General features: G+C 37.0%; 3 protein-coding genes across 6 annotated transcripts in view; all 3 read right to left on the reverse strand.

Moving 5' to 3' along the window:
• The window catches only part of LOC144850735 (large ribosomal subunit protein bL17m-like), a 65,584-nt gene that overhangs the window by 14,688 nt on the left and 32,462 nt on the right, over positions 1–18,434 (reverse strand). The gene's annotated exons all lie outside the window — the stretch shown is intronic.
• LOC144849906 (uncharacterized) lies at positions 2,378–10,006 on the reverse strand. The gene is made up of 2 exons (XM_078707014.1): positions 9,402–10,006; positions 2,378–3,758 (listed from the first exon to the last, which is right to left on the reverse strand). The coding sequence occupies exons 1-2, from the start codon at positions 9,781–9,783 to the stop codon at positions 2,785–2,787; spliced, it is 1,356 nt and encodes a 451-aa protein (XP_078563140.1). The 5' UTR covers positions 9,784–10,006; the 3' UTR covers positions 2,378–2,784.
• On the reverse strand, positions 11,604–16,738 carry LOC144850725 (monocarboxylate transporter 13-like). 3 transcript variants are annotated; one of them, XM_078708125.1, is made up of 7 exons: positions 16,593–16,738; positions 16,031–16,265; positions 15,083–15,379; positions 13,868–14,157; positions 13,149–13,374; positions 12,446–12,589; positions 11,604–11,881 (listed from the first exon to the last, which is right to left on the reverse strand). In XM_078708125.1, exons 2-7 carry the CDS (start codon positions 16,200–16,202, stop codon positions 11,658–11,660), a joined length of 1,353 nt encoding a protein of 450 aa, XP_078564251.1. In that variant the 5' UTR covers positions 16,203–16,265; positions 16,593–16,738; the 3' UTR covers positions 11,604–11,657. The 3 variants fall into 3 exon arrangements, with proteins under 3 accessions (XP_078564251.1, XP_078564250.1, XP_078564252.1); XM_078708124.1 differs by lacking the exon at positions 16,593–16,738 and having other exon boundaries at positions 16,031–16,327; XM_078708126.1 differs by lacking the exons at positions 15,083–15,379; positions 16,593–16,738 and having other exon boundaries at positions 16,031–16,327.

An 18,434-nucleotide genomic window follows, 5' to 3' on the forward strand; every position in this document is an offset into this window, starting at 1 on the left:
TTAGTTCTCCATAAACGTCGAAAAGCCTCGAAATAACTACAGACTTAGGGCCAGTCTAATCTTCTCGCAATACCCGTTTGTAATTTCGACTATAGTCGATAGGCCTACAGAGAGCAAAAGGAGTTTTCTGACACATGTCTCGAGCCAGGCGATAGGCTATTTCATATTTTGAAACGTGTTCTCAACGTTGAAGAAAACACTTTGTTTTTATGCAACAACTCTATCCTAGTATTGTATTATAGAACCTGTAGAATTTAAAACATTTCTGTTTACAACTTACAATATCGTAATAAACTAAACTGTTCAAATATTGATTTTTCTTGAATTTATGACACGCCGAAGGTGTCAAACTTTCATTATTCCGGGGGGTAACGACCTTTGCTGATAGTAGTACTGGCTGGTTTAATCCGGTCTTGCGTCATTCGAATTTCTAAATTAATAATAATCTCTAATACTCATATTATCAAACTGGTAATATTATCGATTATTATAAATAATTTCAGGCCACATTTTAATAGAATATACAATATCAAATTCCTTTGTTAAAATGTGTACCGAATATTAGAGGTTAATTAATATATTTAGTTTTTCATCGTACTGTACTTTTAAATATGTTTTTCGGTTATGCTAAAATATAATGTATTCTCATGAAAACGTATACAATAGTTGTGCTAATGTTTTCTCAGATGTTAATCCAAATTTCCTAGAATAATTGCATTGTTGTGGGCAGTTTCAGAGAATCTACATTTTATTACAAATTGAAATATTTGAGAAAATGAAATCTATACTATCTTGTAATAATCCGGATATGCTGAAAATTAATCTATCTATCAATAATTTGAGACTTTATCTGGCGGCGGCCGGTACTTATATCTTGTGCCCGCCAGAAGTGGAGTGGCGACCACCGCCAGGTTATCTGCTCAACCAGTTATCACTATCATATCGTCGTCATATATTCTTATCATTTATCATTGTCATATCAACAACGTCATCGGTTCAGTATGAGCTTTATTGTCACTGTATTTCCACCGTCATCAACCATAATAATAAAACGCGCGGCGTGTTTTCCAAAATGTACAATAATAAAGGAACACATTATAGGCCTATTTGTAAAATCTAAAAAGTACATTTTAAGTATACGAATAAATTCCTGTGAAAAAAACCAACGAATAAGGATCTTAGAAAATGTATCATCATTTATTTCAGTGAATAAAAAAGATTGATAAAAAGCATAAATTTTTAAACAGAATGGCATTATTAAATATACCTAATACATTTTGCGGCATATTTACATCTTATTAGACATAATTTATTGAAAACAAATAAAACTTGTCGAGAATTTACATAGTTTAAAGATGTATTGTCCTCCTGAAAAAAATAATTCTTAAATAAATTTTTGTTGAATATTCCATTTTAATGTAACATAATAGTTATCCACTTTGACCAAAATTTGGATCGAAAAAAAATGTATTTAGGCCTACCTGAAAAAATGTAATTTAAAGCAAAAAATGGTCAAATTGGCTGCCAGCCAATGGATTTTTGGTTGAATTTAACCATTAATTTTGTCAATTTTCTATGGAAGTGATTAGGCCTAAGTTTATTAAAACTACAAAATAACATAGGCCTATTCAAAGTCTGATTCATTTTTTATGTTTTTGGGGGACAATACATCTTTAAATATTGGATGAATTTTTTTTCTAAACGTAACGTATATCTAACTACGGTAATTACGTAAGAGCGTCGCAAGCAATTTGACCAATCACGACGCGATGGATCATCCGAACTATCGCTTGCGATTGGTCAACTCATTTACGTTGCCCCTACGTTGTTGTGTTGCGTCCACGCATTAAACTCCCAACATACTCTACAGCATTTTAACGAGTAACAAAGATTTCAGGCGTAGAATAAATTTGCAAAATAATACAATACGCATTTGAATATTTGAATATAATCATTGTAAACGGTCGACAATAATATTTATTCTAGAAAAATATTCATGGATATGCAGATGGGCGGGTAGGTAGGTGAACAGATTGTGTTGCACTCTGATGAATATTATAAAGTAAATGAACGACTGTAGTGTAGACATATAAACGTATATTATAGGATATCGTAAAACACTTATACAGCACTGTATTTAATACACATTTTTTAACCTTTGTGCTTCATGACAATAATTCTACTATCTCATATATTCTTTTCCATCTTTCCTCCCTCTTATCATCTCTATCTCTTCCTTCCTCAATCACTCTGGGTCCCTCTTACAACCCCACCCCACCCTGGCCCCAACCAAGGGAATCTATCAACATAATGCGGAGGTCCGAAGATCAGAGGGTTATCTGTGGCTGCGACACGATCAGTTCCAACTCTCCTCCTTTACCGCGGAGAATATGTACATAGTACAGTACTGTTGGTATTTGTCACATACACACATTTAGATCAAGGACTGTTACGAGTTCCTATCTTGACCATGTGAGCTCAGTGTCCGGCTATTAGATTGCCTACTTTGGCAAGCCAAGTCCGCCAAAATTCCTCAATCCACACCATTCAACAATAATGCATTCATCATCAACACAAACCATTCATGTAAAAAATGGTATGGATTGAGGACTTTTGGCGGATTTTCCTTGCCATAGCCTACCCCAACAACCCAGTTGGTAATCGAAGCTTGACTTCATCAATAAGGCATGCATGATTATTTCAGTTTGTATATACCACTCATTATTATTGTAATTATTAATACTACAATAGCAATGTTTATCTGTTACTTGTTCTACTTTCCAACTAGCATAATTCTGTTTCACTTTTTGTATCTTCCGATTCCTGTTTTTCTTCGTTCTTTTTATCAAACCCGTTCGCTCTATCAATCAATATTGTGAAAGAAGCAGAAAGCAGGGCCATTCCGAGCGATATATAAAGTATCAAAATCATATCACCAATGATGCGTTCTAATTGGTCGTCGCTCGTAAACGATTCCGGCAGCAAATCGCCGAATCCGATCGTACTCAGCGAAATAAAAGCATAGTAGAAAGAGTCTAAGAAAGTCCATTCGTATTCTCGATACCAGATTAAAGCTGCTCCGGCTGTATTGTACATAAAATATAGGAAAATCACATATAAAACAGGTACTTTAAAATTTTCAGGAACCGAACTGTAGTTTCCATCGGTTTTGGATGTTCTGGAATTAAAATCCTGTTTTTCCAAGTCGGAATTCCGTTTTTTATTATATGAGATAGAGTCGGAATTCCGTTTTTTATTACCGGTACATGAGATACATTCGGAATTCCGTTTTTTATTACCGGTATATGAGACATATTCGGAATTCCGTTTTTTATTTTCTGACACAATGTCGGAATTCTGTTTTTGTTTTTCTTGATCAACATGATTTACGTGACCGTTTTGTTTACCATTATGTTCCCTATAATCCAGTTCTATTACGCTAACAGTAGTGTTACATGAATGTGATTGGCTGCTATAATTATCCTTATTTGGTGACGTATCATTGGAGTGGTCTGACAAAGAGGTCTGGGCGCTGCTGGCTGTCGCTGACGAGATTGACGTCACATCCGATCTATGCTCCTCCTCCTCTTTCCTCCGATCTATGAAGCAACTCAGGTGATAATACGTAAAAGTGATGAGACGACTCAGATGTGTTCCTACCCGGGCCAGAAATATCAAGTTCAAAGGAATGCCGAATAGCGCGTACAGCATGGTGAGACCACGCCCTATTTGAGTTGCTGGCACGTAGTGTCCATAACCTATAAGGAAGAATGAAAATATTTAGTTTAACATTAATAATAACAAAGTATACCATGTCGGAAGGAATGCAGTTATAGTATTTCATAAAGCGTGAACGCAAGGACGTAGACGCAACGCAAGCGTCTTGACCAATGACAAGCGACAGTTCGAATAATCCATCGCCTGTGATTGGTCAAATCTGCGTTTGTTGGGAAACAACCCTAAGTATTTCTGTGACAGGATATCAAAAGCATGTAGGGGAACAAGACATGAACATTTTTAGGTCTACTCGAAAATCATTCTTCAAATTCACTCTATATAGTCCTATTGGCATGCATATGCTAAAGGTTGTTTGTACTATACGGTATATGTGAATATATTACATAACATTATTGAACTGTTGTACGTCATCGATTTATCCATTTTAATGAATCCTAAAAAATATTCATATTCGAAGCAAATAATACAACAATAACTACCGTATGTAAATGTATATGACACTATTAATAATAGTCATTGTATAAAACGGTAACCGTTTATCAATTTTAAATAATCATTATTCGTATTCCGTGGCCGCATGCATAAAAAAATATTTAGCGTACCTGACGATCGAATCGCGTTTGTTATAGAAATTGCGACTCGCGTTCAAAAGGGAATAGTGGTTTATAATGGTTCGAAGTCGTAAAAAATATTAAAAAAAACCTCCTTTGAGACGCCCCTCTTCATGGATACCTCTGTAGGGGGACACTTATCCGTGTTGGGGCCTAACGTAGTGTACTAGAACCCTTATTTGGAAGAAGTCGCTACTATAAGGGACCAATAACCTTTAAAATTAACGAGTCACCACTAAATTACGTCATTATGTTGGGTCCCGAAAGTGTCCCCTTAGAGGTTCTACAGCTATAGACATTTTAAACATTAACTAAATATTAAAATTAGACTTGTGAACATCATTGCAATTTAAGTGCAGAAAATGTTAGAATAAACATGAATTATCTACTTAACATGACTTCGGCACAAGAAGCGTATTCCTTGTACAAATCAGATTACCATATTTAAATTCATAATTTTTTACATAAATTAAGACGTTTATGTGATTAGGCATTTTAATGTTCTATATCGTTTATTACGAATTTCAATAGCATTATTACCGTTAATAATACTCTTATCCAGTGTCAAAGCCCTATGAGCTTATTCGCTTTCTGTGGATACAACGCATAAACTATTTGCTAAACATTAAGTTATCATGTTTTTGAATTTTGCTTTGTGTAAAATAAATGAATGAATAAATCGTTTATGAAAAACAATCGTTACAGCAATGAACTGAGAGAAAGATATAAATTAATAACAGTAATATTGTTATTATAAATTATATTATTATAACGAAGTAGCCTCTTAAAGCTCTTTCTACACTATCAAAATAGTTTGGCAAAAGAAGTGTGATGTGCCCAAATATGGTAGTGATATGCCCAAATATGGTAGTGGTATGACATCATCATGTCCATATATGGACACGTCACATTTTTTTTTGTCACATAAAGTTTGATAGTGTAGACAGAGCTTTACGTAATTTTGCTTTTAAAATTGTGTCAAAGTACGGCAAAATATCTTTCGTGACGCAAAACCACTTTGTCAAAATCATCGTTTTGGTGCAGTAGGCCTAGCCTACCACCCCAATCTATCCTATAACTCGACATTCAGTTTGCGAGCCGGCCCCAGGCACCCGAGGATTAATGTATACGATTGTTTTCGCAAAGGGAAAAGTACATAATTTTACTAGATAATTATGAAATATAGAACTACGAATCAATCATTAAAACAGCCTAAAATGTAATATAATTATAAGCATGTACGCAAGTGCGTCTATGGTTTTAGATTAAGAATTGTGAATAGTGAAAATGATCTGGTTAGGTGTACCACCAACTATTTGTTAAGATATTCAAATCTATACACTAAGTAGGAAAAAATCCTATTTTAGTTTGATTTTCCGGTTTTGTATTATTTTTTGCAATTGTATAATAAATGTAGGCCATGGGCCTATGGAAAATGAAACCCAGCGAGTGATAATGATACAAATCAAGAATTTTTATTTGTTCAATGATGAATTTTCAGTTTATAAACCAATGATGTATGGGGACACGATTTTAGACACTTACTGAAAATGACCCATAAACACTTCAAAGAACATACAAATTGCTAGACTTTGGAAACAGTCGTTTCTTTCTTACGTTTTGACCTATTTTCAAAAAATATAAAAGTCGCCAAATTATAAAGTCGCCGTATGCACAAGTCACCGGATGGTGTAGCTGCCGCTCAATGACAAAGTCGCTGGTGAATGCCATTGCGCCGCATTAAAAGGTCGCCGAAAGTGGCACTCCCGGCGTTCCATAATTATTCGTTTTGTGTTGGCGGCGTTCCAATCACGATAGACTGCTTTTGCCACAATCATTTTAACCAAGATAAAGGCATTCTAACGCTGTCATTTTATTGTTCCCAAATCCACACATAATCTACTATAAATGAAAAAACATCATCCCCCCCCCCCCCCCCCCGCACCCTCCCAGTTTTATAACCTTTGTGCGCAGTGCGCCAATATAAAATAAGGTATGTAATAAAAGTTGGAGTTGGGTAGCCGAGTGGTTAGGACACTTGACTGTCATACAGAGAGACCCGGGTTCAATTCCCGACAACTCCCAGTCCACTCAGCTGTAAATGAGTACCTGGTTGAAAATGCTAGGGAGAAAAAGGCGGCGTGGAAAGCTGAGGCTTAGTACAATGAGCTCATTCCCCTACGTTCAGAATGAACACGGGACTCACCTTTACCTTTTAATAAAAGTTTTTAAAAAAATATGAAATTATATTACTCCAACGAGAATGATGACGTTGTTTTTTTACATTGTTGTATCCAGTTACTAATCATATACAAACATTACGTAGGATTTACATAAATTGTGCACTCTCTCGCAAACCAACAATAAACTCTAATATAGCGTATAGGCCTATTTACATTAGAATTACATTAGGCACGTGTATTGTTGTATATTAATCGAACAGTACACTTATCTTAATTAAAGTCTACCGTACTACAGTCGTTTGTTTTTGTTTTTTTAAACAAACAACATTCGATATGCCTGCCAAATTATTATTATTTGTATAATTTAAAGAGGGACTACAGCGACAGGCCCATTGGGCCTTTTGTAGTCTCTCGACTATTATTTGCCAACCATTGTTATAATATAATATTTTTGGTCAATAAATGTTTCTTGAATTGAACACTTGACTTGAACACTTGACTTGACTGAAATGTATGTAGGGAGGAGTTCACAGGCCTCCTCGGACGCGCCCACATAAAAGAGCCGCCCACAATTTCCGGGAAACTTTGCATATCCGAAAATAAACCGGCTTTTCAGAGGTACCGGTAGGTACTGGCACTGGTTCAAGTAACCGTCTATAGAGATATCTTGGTAGCCGTTGGCATATGCTACTTTTAAGTGTACAATATTTTTGGTATTTTTTTCTTTTTGAGAGTATAGCATTATGAAAGACACAGAAACGGGTGGTAACCATTTTTGGGAAAGACCATGATGCCAATAATAGTTTTAGAGCGAGTAATTTTAAGTATATGGATACCAAACTATTTGGGATCACGCAAACTTATACTGACCAACACACCCGAATCGCCCCAGTGCGCCTGTATCTCCACATTCACGTGTGTGTCGTACGGTATCATGGCAGATTCCTTAATACATCATAACGTGTATATCACATGACGTGTGGTGTATCATTGACAATTAGATTATTTTAAACGTTAAAGGGTCTATAATAAGGTGTCGCGTAAGAAGCACATAAACCGCTGTATTACATATTTTGCCTATGATACTGAACACATTTAGGGGCCTAGATAACGAGATTGACGATTGTGTTCCTAGTATTTGGTACCGCGTCGTTACAGTCGAAACATGCCCAATTAGGATTGTTTCTAGTGAACGTGAGATTAGTATGTACCTAATCCATTGTGCGTCATGACCATTGCTAATCCCTTTATAAATAGAAAATGAGTTTAAAATCGATCGATAATCAACAAAGCTAATAGTGTAGTAATCAATGGAATAGAGTCGTTTGTCTTTATATTACGTTAGCATCTAACAACATTAGGCTATCTAATGTGCGTGCTAATTTTGAGTAGAACTCCTCATTTGGGACATACCTGAGGAGAGGACACCCCTATTAAGGGGACACTTCCCATGAAATGAATGACGGGAAATATACTGTTTTAACGTCGTGAGGTAATTTTTAAATTACCTCACGACTACAATTACAGCCCCTATTCAGGGGGACACCCTTATTAGGGGGACACTGTTGGATCAAGAGGGGTTTGTGGCGGGTTGGGTGTGGGGACACATTTTTTAATTCTTTCACAAAGGCGTAATGTGGCAATAATCGATGACGCAATATACATTATTAATTATGAATTTCACCAATCTTATTTTGAACTGGCTTAATTATTAAAGAAAACATTAATGTTTACATTTCTATTGTTATCATCAATTATGAATCTAAAAAATTCTAATTCGTTTAAGAAATTTACTTTACAATATTAATTCATATTCATAACTATCATAGTTATTCGCATACACAATTAAACAGCCTATACTAGATGTGTGACGTAGAGTGTTGTTATTGTTTAGTGTCGAGTTGATGGTACCGGGTTCTTGTGAGTAACAATAATATATCTAGATACATTTGTTTGTGTTATCGATAGTAAAATATAGAAACAACATTCCGTTTCCATGTTGCTTGTTCCGCCATTTTGGAAGAAGTATGGGATGCCTTCATGGTGACACGTTATACCGTCTTGTTTCTTTATTATTATATGCGTAGTTTGTTACATGTAAATATATGCAAATATTAGATAGGCCTAACCTCGACACAAAATGCACGAACTTAATAGGTCGCATTTGCTGTATGTAAAATGTAGAATATAAGTATGTATCATTATTATACAGGTCATGTACGTGAATATGAATGATTATTTTCGCGACTTGTATTTAGTGCGGTACATTTTAATTCGAGCTTTGACTAAATACTTTGATCTCGTTGTGCAGTACAGCTGCTATGTTGCGTCAAGCCACATAACACAATACTAGTAAGTCAATCTAACAACATGATGCTGAGCTCCGGAGATCAAAGGGTTTATTTGTGGCTGCGACACGATCAGTTCCACACACTTTAATATAGACACCGCGCGTCGCGGAGAATATGCACACAGTACAGTACTGTTGGTATTTGTCGCAGCCAGACATAAGATCAAAGGACTGTTACGAGTTCCTATCTTGAGAAGTCGAGCTCAGTGTCCTGTTGTTAGATTGCCTTGATACTAGTTAGTTCAATGATTTTGATATTTATTCTGTTATCTCTGAGCATACGATACCATGCTCTTAGTGTACAGATTCCTTATCGTGTATATAATGAGCAACGTACTTACTGCACGGGGACTGTGACTTTACGTCCCATCCGAAGGACGAGGCAATGAGAATAAAGCATCTTACCTATATCTGTTTTATTCTATGCCTCATAAACATCTATTTGAAACAGTAGATGCAGTAACAATTATAATAATTTCGAGATTAATTAATAATAATTAACAACAATATATTACATACCTATTGTACTAATTACAGATAAGCAGTAGTGAACTCCGCCAAGGAAATCCCAATGGATATATTCGTTGGGGGATAAACCCATTACTCGGTATAATTTCGTTTCCAATTCCGATAATGCTTCTTCCGATATCGTGTTATTCTCAACAGAACTATTACACACAGTGTCTTTAAAAAAATCCGTCATGAGTATTGTAAATTCTTGTTTCATTTTCTTGCGATTTTCCTCGGAACCTTCTTCCTCAATTGCAATAAATATCACCGCACCAAAAATGAGGTAAAAAAACCAGACCGCAGTTATCAAAAGTAGAGTAAAATGAGCGCAAAGTTTTGCACAACACGCATGTCCCTTCAGTTGCTCTTGTCGTCTGCGTAGTGCATGCATTTTCTTCGATGTAGGCCTATTTCCAATAAGACAATCAAGCGAAAATTCTCCAAGTTTATGGCCACAAATGCGTCATTTTACAGGGCTAGCCCGTCTCAAACGGTTACTACATCTGGTAATCCCAGCCTAGCTGTGTAGTCGTTATTATAACTATTGTTACTGACAACGCCAGTTAATAGATTCTGTTATGGAGGGATTAAAAATCGCTTCTGAACGCAACGCTCGTCATATACAAGGACGACGCTTATTGGTCAATAAAGCTTTTCATTATCGATGCACTGCTATTATTGATCAAATACTGTTTTATAACAACCAGTTTATTTACACATTTTGCAATTAATCATAATGTATCACGATGATACCATTATTATTAATGTTTGATTTATATGTTTAGACAACCATTGTGATGACAATACTTATGTTATGAATAATCCGGGTGACTAGCAGTCAGATTCAGGCGGCCGCCGCCCGTCATAAAACAATCATGAACGTAGTCGGAATTTAAAGCTCTATCCACACTATCAAACTTTATGTGACAAAAAAATGTGATGTGCCCATATATGGACATGATGATGTCATATCACTACCATATTTAAGCATTATCACTACCATATTTGGGCACATCACACTTTTTTTGTCAAACTAGTTTGATAGTGTAGACAGAGCTTCAGAAGAAACCACTCATACTCGGGGCCTGTTTTTAGTGTGAAATCCCAAAATAACGGATATCTTCGAAAGATACCGTTACGGCTAAACTAAAAATTTGGTTTGTAATCTTACTTCTTGTTTTTATGGACCCGTTTCTGTTTGAAAAAGAATTACAGTCACCGTTCAAAATACGGTATTTAAATCCGTATTCTCTTGTTAAGTAGAAACGGACCTTTATTTTTAACTTGGAGGTCCCAGAGATTTCTCTGATACCGGACCAAGTTAGCGCTTAGTGTGAACATGGCTAACTTACCTGACCAAGTCAGCACTAGTGTGAACGTGGATAACTTACCTGACCAAGTCAGCACTTAGTGTGAACGTGGATAACTTACCTGACCAAGTCAGCACTTAGTGTGAACGTGGATAACTTTTCAATATATTCATCATGACGCAAGTATACTCGCGTGTATTTATCGAGTGATGTTCGCGAACAATTCTCGAATACGCTGTTATTTTTTAATTTGACTGATCATCAATTTATATAATTTATCCCGGTTACAAAAAAAAAAAGAAAAATGATTGAATGGAATCTCATCTAACTACACGGACAAGAATCGAAGAGACACGACCGCTTGAGGTACAAGATATTAATCTTAACGTTTATGAAATGGCAGTGACGTCATCGTGTGTGCGTACGTCAGGGTTCACTTGAAACCGCGTCTAATCATCCTTTTTTGCTACAACGAGCGATAACTGGAATTACATAATGTTAAATGATTCGGCAGATGTACATCAAATGTTACATAAATATTTAATTTTGCATAAATATTTAATAAAACTCATGGTCACATTATACCTTGATAGATGACATCACAGGAGGATAGATGACATCACAAGAGGATAGATGACATCATTTAAGGATAGATGGCATCACAAGAGGATAGATGGCATCACAGGAGGATAGATGGCATCATTGAGGATAGAAGACATCATTGAGGATAGATGACATCACAGGAGGATAGATGACATCACAGAAGGATAGATGACATCATTTAAGGATAGATGACATCACAGGAGGATAGATGACATCACAGGAGTATAGATGACATCACAGGAGGATAGATGATGATAAAAAAAGCAAAAATACAATTTATTTAAAGCAAAATATAGGCTTTTATTTTACACTTTTTCGCTATTTATAAATTTTAAAATCGAATTAAAACTGTCTAGATTGCCGTATGTGTCCTGTTTTCAATCTGGTTCGATTTAATCTGTGTATCTTTGTATTCGATTGTGTCTTTATGCACCAAATTATATTGTCTCGCATCCGTCATCAAGTTTTGTTTTCTAGCTCTGTCAGCAAGCAGCATAAACCCTGCTGCTAGTACATACAACCCTGTACAGATGAACCAGGGTATGTCATATGAACCAGTTATTTCGTATATCAAGTCTGCAATAAGATAGAAAATAACATCGAGTTACCTTACTTGTATATTGGGTCCAACGGGTCGTGCGTAGGCCTACGTCCCCTCCCCACACCACCTCTGGGTGGTTAAAGGGGTCTTGCGTTGGAATTGGGAGACACACCGAAATGGACGTAAAATAGACCGTGTACCCTCCAAATGAGCGCTTTATAATTTAAGTTGAAAATGTGTCGTGCGTGAAGAACGTGTGTTAGTTCCGCGATAAGTATAAATTGATATTGTTTGTGGACCTAGTTTCCACTGCGATCCACTCTCTGCTGGGAAGCATTAGGAAACCGTTACCATGTGGAAGCTTATAGTTTACTAATGCTGAAAAATGGGTATTTGGAAACTCGGAATGGGCATGCGCACACCCCAAAGCACGTCTATGAAAACATTTGCTGATAAATATTGAGATGCATGCAGACGGTATTTATCGTAAGATGAGCGGCGTTTCTTTTAAGAAACATTTCTTTTTTATATCTTCTTTTATTTCAATGACTGAATTAATTTAAAATGAAATAATTCTAGAGAGTTGGCATTACATTTACCTGTTAGGTATGGAGTGGTAAACGCGCCAATGCCAAACGCCAAGTAGCTAACGGCCATCGACTCCGACGTTGTGTTGTCTGTTGCTAGTTCCATGGCGATAGAGGGCATCAGAACAATCAATAAACTACGTGGAAGACTCATCACTATAACAGAAGAAACGGTACAAAATGTTAAAACCGTATAAACAGAATGGTAGGGGATAAAGAAGTACATGACATGTTGACGTCCAGTGGCCGATCTAGGATTTTGAAATGGGGCCTAAAATACTATTTTTTTTATCTTTTCTTTGTAACTTGTATTAGTCTGTAAGCAGACGTCCTACTCATTTCCAATTGTCGAAGCAACTGAGCGTTTCTCCAGAATTTAAATTCGGCATTGTCGCGAGTAGGCCTATTACCGCAACAAAGAATTACTTCTAGGCATGCGCAGATGATAAGGCTCTATGGTTTTCATATCGGCGTGCAAACGAACTAAAATAATATTGAAAATTATGAAATATATCGCAAATAACGTGCGAACGTCATTTCACAATACATGATGGGAAGGGTTTGGGAGCAAAAACGTCATGACGCGAACGTACGTGATTTGTTGTTTGTACGTACGCGTCGTGACGTTATTGCTCCCAAACCCTTCCCATCATGTATTGTGAAATGACGTTCCTCGCGAATTCAAGCCATTTGCGATAAACCTTATTAAGCCTACCTATAAAAGCTACGGTTTGACCAGTATGGGAGCCTATGAACGGTAAGCAGATAGTAGGCAGCGCCGTAAGAAGGCTACTCAAAGCATGCTGGCATATCCGTGATATCGGTAATCTATCCGAGAATATGGCAGCTACGATACGTCCGACAAGGTCCCCTACGCCCATCAGAAATATGATAAAAGATATTGACGAAATGTCCATTCCATTTTCCAATAAGAAGTTACCCTAAAACATGAAAAAAACCTTCTTATTAAATCATGATAAAGCAACTAAATGTACCAAAGGTCCGGTAAACGACAGCTGTCTTAGAACTAAAGCTTGGTTCCCACAGAGATGCAACGCAAGCGAGTCGACCAATCACACGCGACTGATCGATTAATCCATCGCTTGTGATTGGTCAAATCGCTGCGCGTTGCGTTACGTCCTTGTGTTGCGTCCTAGTAGGAACCAAGCTTAAGTTTGACTTGTCTGATGCACCGCCGTCGTGTAAATATCGCTGGACCACCGGACCTCTAGCCAAGATTCAGCGTAAAATGAATATCTCATTGCGTCACTCCAATTGTTTAATTATTAAGAAAAAACTTTCTGCGGTGATGGTTCCTTTCTAAAATGTTTATACCATTATGTGAAATTTCTGGAATCTATTTCGATCCTACGATCGAGAATTCTATTTAATTTTTTTGAAACTTTCATGGGTTATACAGACCTAACAACTTACCATACTAATAAAAGTAAATGTAGTTGTAATGGCTGTAAAAACACATCCTAGTAAACCAAAACTATAACCTCTTCTTCTTAGAAGAAAGCCATACTTTGCTATGCTAACTGTTTTTTGACTAGATTGTTCGGGTTTCCTCTCCCTGGATTTCTTCTTCTTGGATTTAATGTCCATCATAACTAGAGCTGAGGAATAGCCGACACAGGCCAGTATAACGCTGAGTATCCTAAAGGAAACACGCCATGAATACGTTTCATACAGCCATTCGATGCCTGGTGACATCAGAAAACCTGAAACGAATAAGAAAGCTACGTTTACAATGAGTTCGGGTCCGGAAAAAACTCTACATTACGTTTTAGAATCACGCTTGTAAACTATGTAGTGTTCGTTTTTTGTACGGAAATCCGGAATGCGTTGTGTAAACGGCGGCTCTATCCTTAAAAACTAAATCAGAATTCGAACTAACTCCGTGTGAACGTAACTTAAATGAAGAAACGTTTCGGTGCTTTCGGGAAAAGAAATTGCACTTTTCAAATTAATAGTCATACTCACAAGAGTAACAGTATGAATATGTTTTCTCTGCTTTTTTTCTACTTTGGGGCAATTGTTTGAGTCCCGAAGGTGAACAATAGGGTTGTAAGTGTTGTTTATAAAGGCCAATTTATACAGACGAGCGGTAACGGTAGTCGGAAAACCGCTTATGCGTGGTTCCCACTAGAGACGCAACACAACGACGTAACGCAACGTCATGGATTTGACCAATCACATGCGATGATTATTCGAACTGAAGCTTGTCATTGGTCAACTCGCTTGCGTTGCGTCTACGTCGTTACGTTGCTTCCTAGTGTGAACAAAGCTTAAGTTTGTCCCACGTAGAATCTGTATCTATCATTGTTATTACCGTTATCGCTCGTCTGTGTAAATTGGCCTTAAGCATACATGTGCTTTAGACTAATTTGATTGATTATTAAATAAAAGTAAATTTTAGCGGTACCAATGGTATGTTATTGAATATCAGACGACAGATGCCATGCAAAGCAGAGAAAATATATTGAGAGAACGGTCATTTATATTTTTGACTTGGTTCCTATTAGAGACGTGTAAGCGCAACGTAAGAAGTTGATGGATTATCCGAACTGTCGCTTGTCATTGGTCAACGTCCTTACGCTGCATGCTAAGCTTGGATGTATGTACGTGCAACGCATTTTTACGTACCTACGCTTATGGCACAAAGAGCCGTACACGTTGCTCTAGTGGCATTCCGCTTGTCAAAAACCCTCAATATCATATCGGTGCATGTCAAATTGCATGCGTTGAAGCCTACACCGAACATAAAGCCATAAGTGATGTATAACACGGCAATATGTTGTACAAAAGACGATGATAAGAGGCCTGCACAGCATAGTGACACTCCCAGTACAACCGTTATCCGGTGCCCCAGTATCTGGTATAGAACGGTCACGATGGGCGAGGTAAAGCTGTTGAACGTAAACGATAAAGCACCAGGTATACCTGAAATAAAACAAATATAGATACACTGACAATTCATTAATTACATTATTTGTTTGCTTTGTGACGTCACATTGCGTCCATTTGCGCGAGTACGCACGTGTACTGACGTATACCCCGATTCTCATGGCTGTACCCCTCATATTTACGCCCCAGTAAATGCGGTAATAGGCATACAGCATCACATGTGTAACATACATGTCATGTAAAGTCTCTTGCGTTGCGCGCGTCCTTGCGTTGCGTCTCTTGTGGGAACCACGCTTAAGACGCCATGCAAACGATATTGGGTTTATTAAAACTTATTGCTTAGGCCCTATAAGTTATAGAATATTAATTATGCTGCTGGCCTCCCTAAGCCTATACATTTTCTCTCTTATACTGATGGGAAAGAAGGGTGACCAAGACACCAAGCCTTGCGGTGACCTATTTCCCCGCGCCAGCATCATCAGCCATCGGTACTGGGGGTTCTATCCCTAATTTCCATATGAGAGCCGATGAGCCCTAATAAAAAAAATCCCGTCGAAACGTCATCATAATCTGGGACGTACCATGAAATAATATTATACTGAAATGATAACATCATGATTGCGCATCCGGGCGTTCACATTATGAGTTTACTTTTAGCCTATAGGATTTATAACGAATATTACTTACCAGCCTGCGTGCTTGTTGAGTTAAAAGAATGCATTATCTCGATGTACAACAGGTTATAGTTAAATAAAACTCCAGATAAACACAAAAAATTACAAAATACCGCAACAAGGACCAGAATAGACCAGTGTTTCTTGAAGAAACCACCATTGTTGTTTTCGTTAACAAAAGCCATGGTGCGTTTGTGGTACGTTACTATCTCCTTTGCGCTGAACTCGTATTGCACTCACTTGGTTATCTGATGGTAGGAAGGAGACGATACTTACATAATACAGTAATGATCTAGGCCAGTCTCCGGATCAATAATTCTGTTATATAATACACTTCCGCCTAAAAGCCAATTTACACAGACGAGCTGTAACGGTAAGCGGGAAACCGCGTAGGTCCAACATAGATTCTATATTTTTGTATTACCGTTACCGCTCGTCTGTGTAAATTGGCCTTTGATAATGCAACATTTTCCTGGCAAGAAATCCTGCACAAACACAAATGCAAACAGAACGTAGAGGCCTACATCAAAAAGAAAAGTCTTCTCTGAAAATATACAATTAGAGGCCTATTATACCTACGCTTCAAAACCTTTTATTGTGACGTATTCAACAATTATTCATCATTAATATGTCAATCTATTTAGCTGTTGCTTCACAATTCAATACAACTTTAAACTAGGCATTGTTTTCGTCACGATTCAATTGATAGAATATTACCTATTGAAATTTCATAATTCAATTAATCTATTTAGATTGCTGTCTCTTCACGATTCAATCTATTTAGATTGCTGTCCTCTTTACGATTCAATCAATTTAGTTTGCTGTCCTCTTCACGATTCAATCTAGATTGCTGTCCTCTTCACGATTCAATCGATTTAGATTGCTGTCTCTTCACGATTCAATCGATTTAGATTGCTGTCCTCTTCACGATTCAATCGATTTAGATTGCTGTCTCTTCACGATTCAATCTATAGGCGTAATTTAGATTGCTGTCTCTTCACGATTCAATCGATTTAGATTGCTGTCTCTTCACGATTCAATCTATAGGCGTAATTTAGATTGCTGTCTCTTCACGATTCAATTTATAATTTAGATTGCTGTCTCTTCACGATTCAATCAATTTAGATTGCTGTCTCTTCACGATTCAATCTATAGGCGTAATTTAGATTGCTGTCTCTTGACGATTCAATCAATTTAGATTGCTGTCTCTTCACGATTCAATCTATAGGCGTAATTTAGATTGCTGTCCTCTTTACGATTCAATCAATTTAGATTGCTGTCTCTTCACGATTCAATCTATAGGCGTAATTTAGATTGCTGTCTCTTCACGATTCAATCAATTTAGATTGCTGTCTCTTCACGATTCAATCTATAGGCGTAATTTAGATTGCTGTCCTCTTTACGATTCAATCAATTTAGATTGCTGTCTCTTCACGATTCAATCTATAGGCGTAATTTAGATTGCTGTCTCTTCACGATTCAATCTATAGGCGTAATTTAGATTTCTGTCCTCTTCACGATTCAATCAATTTAGATTGCTGTCTCTTCACGATTCAATCGATTTAGATTGCTGTCCTCCTCATTCAATCGATTTAGATTGATATCCTCTTCACGATTCAATCTATTTAGATTACTGTCCTCTTCACGATTCAATCTATTTAGATTACTGTCCTCTTCACGATTTAATCTATTTAGATTGCTGTCCTCCTCATTCAATCTATTTAGATTGCTGTCCTCTTCACGATTCAATCTATTTAGATTGCTGTCCTCCTCATTCAATCTAGATTGCTGTCCTCTGGCACGATTCAATCAATTTCTCCCTTCACTACAGTGTTTTCACTATCAGAGATTGTAGTAGACTTATGTTCCAGGATAAGTGAAATTCCGTTCTCTCTTCACGATTAAAATCGATTTAGTACAGTGATGTTCTCTCTTCTGGCACTAGACTGCGATCGGAACAGACTGTATACACTCTCTAAAATGGCAGTTCCACACGATCCCAAATCTGAACTGTATTCTGCAGGATGGCGATATCTTTCTTGCAAGACGTTAATTCAGACAGTCCAGTGGTCAGTGATGATGAGTCAGTTAAGAACAGGAAGATATCTAATAATTTAAACACTTAAACTATATTTTAGAATAACTAATATCCATCTTGCAATTGATATTATCAGCTATAGATACTCGACCCGAAGCATGAACGCGACAAAGCAGAACTCGATCTTTCTAAAATATATTTTATTCTCGCTCTCGATCGATGCTGTATGTTATCACTGAATCAAGTAGAATAGTTTGGTAAACTCTATATAGCCTCTATACCCTTACAAATCCATATAGAATGCATTCCCCGGCCAATTGTTTCCAAAGTTATAAGCTACACCTTTGTTACCGAACTGTAGAAAACTGGCATTGTGTGA

Source organism: Antedon bifida, chromosome 8 (genome assembly GCF_963402885.1).
Source record: "Antedon bifida chromosome 8, ecAntBifi1.1, whole genome shotgun sequence".
NCBI lineage: Eukaryota > Metazoa > Echinodermata > Crinoidea > Comatulida > Antedonidae > Antedon > Antedon bifida.

What these genes read in the sequence shown, in the direction of transcription:
- LOC144849906 (XM_078707014.1), bottom strand. Translation starts at nt 9,783, where the DNA reads ATGCATGCACTACGCAGACGACAAGAGCAACTGAAGGGACATGCGTGT. An exon ending in ATCTGTAATTAGTACAATAG is followed by an intron (nt 3,759 to 9,401) that starts GTATGTAATATA and finishes TCTTCCTTATAG; the next exon opens with GTTATGGACACTACGTGCCA.
- LOC144850725 (XM_078708125.1), bottom strand. Translation starts at nt 16,202, where the DNA reads ATGGCTTTTGTTAACGAAAACAACAATGGTGGTTTCTTCAAGAAACAC. An exon ending in TCAAACCGTAGCTTTTATAG is followed by an intron (nt 12,590 to 13,148) that starts GTAGGCTTAATA and finishes CTTCTGTTATAG; the next exon opens with TGATGAGTCTTCCACGTAGT. An exon ending in TACCACTCCATACCTAACAG is followed by an intron (nt 11,882 to 12,445) that starts GTAAATGTAATG and finishes ATCTTATTGCAG; the next exon opens with ACTTGATATACGAAATAACT.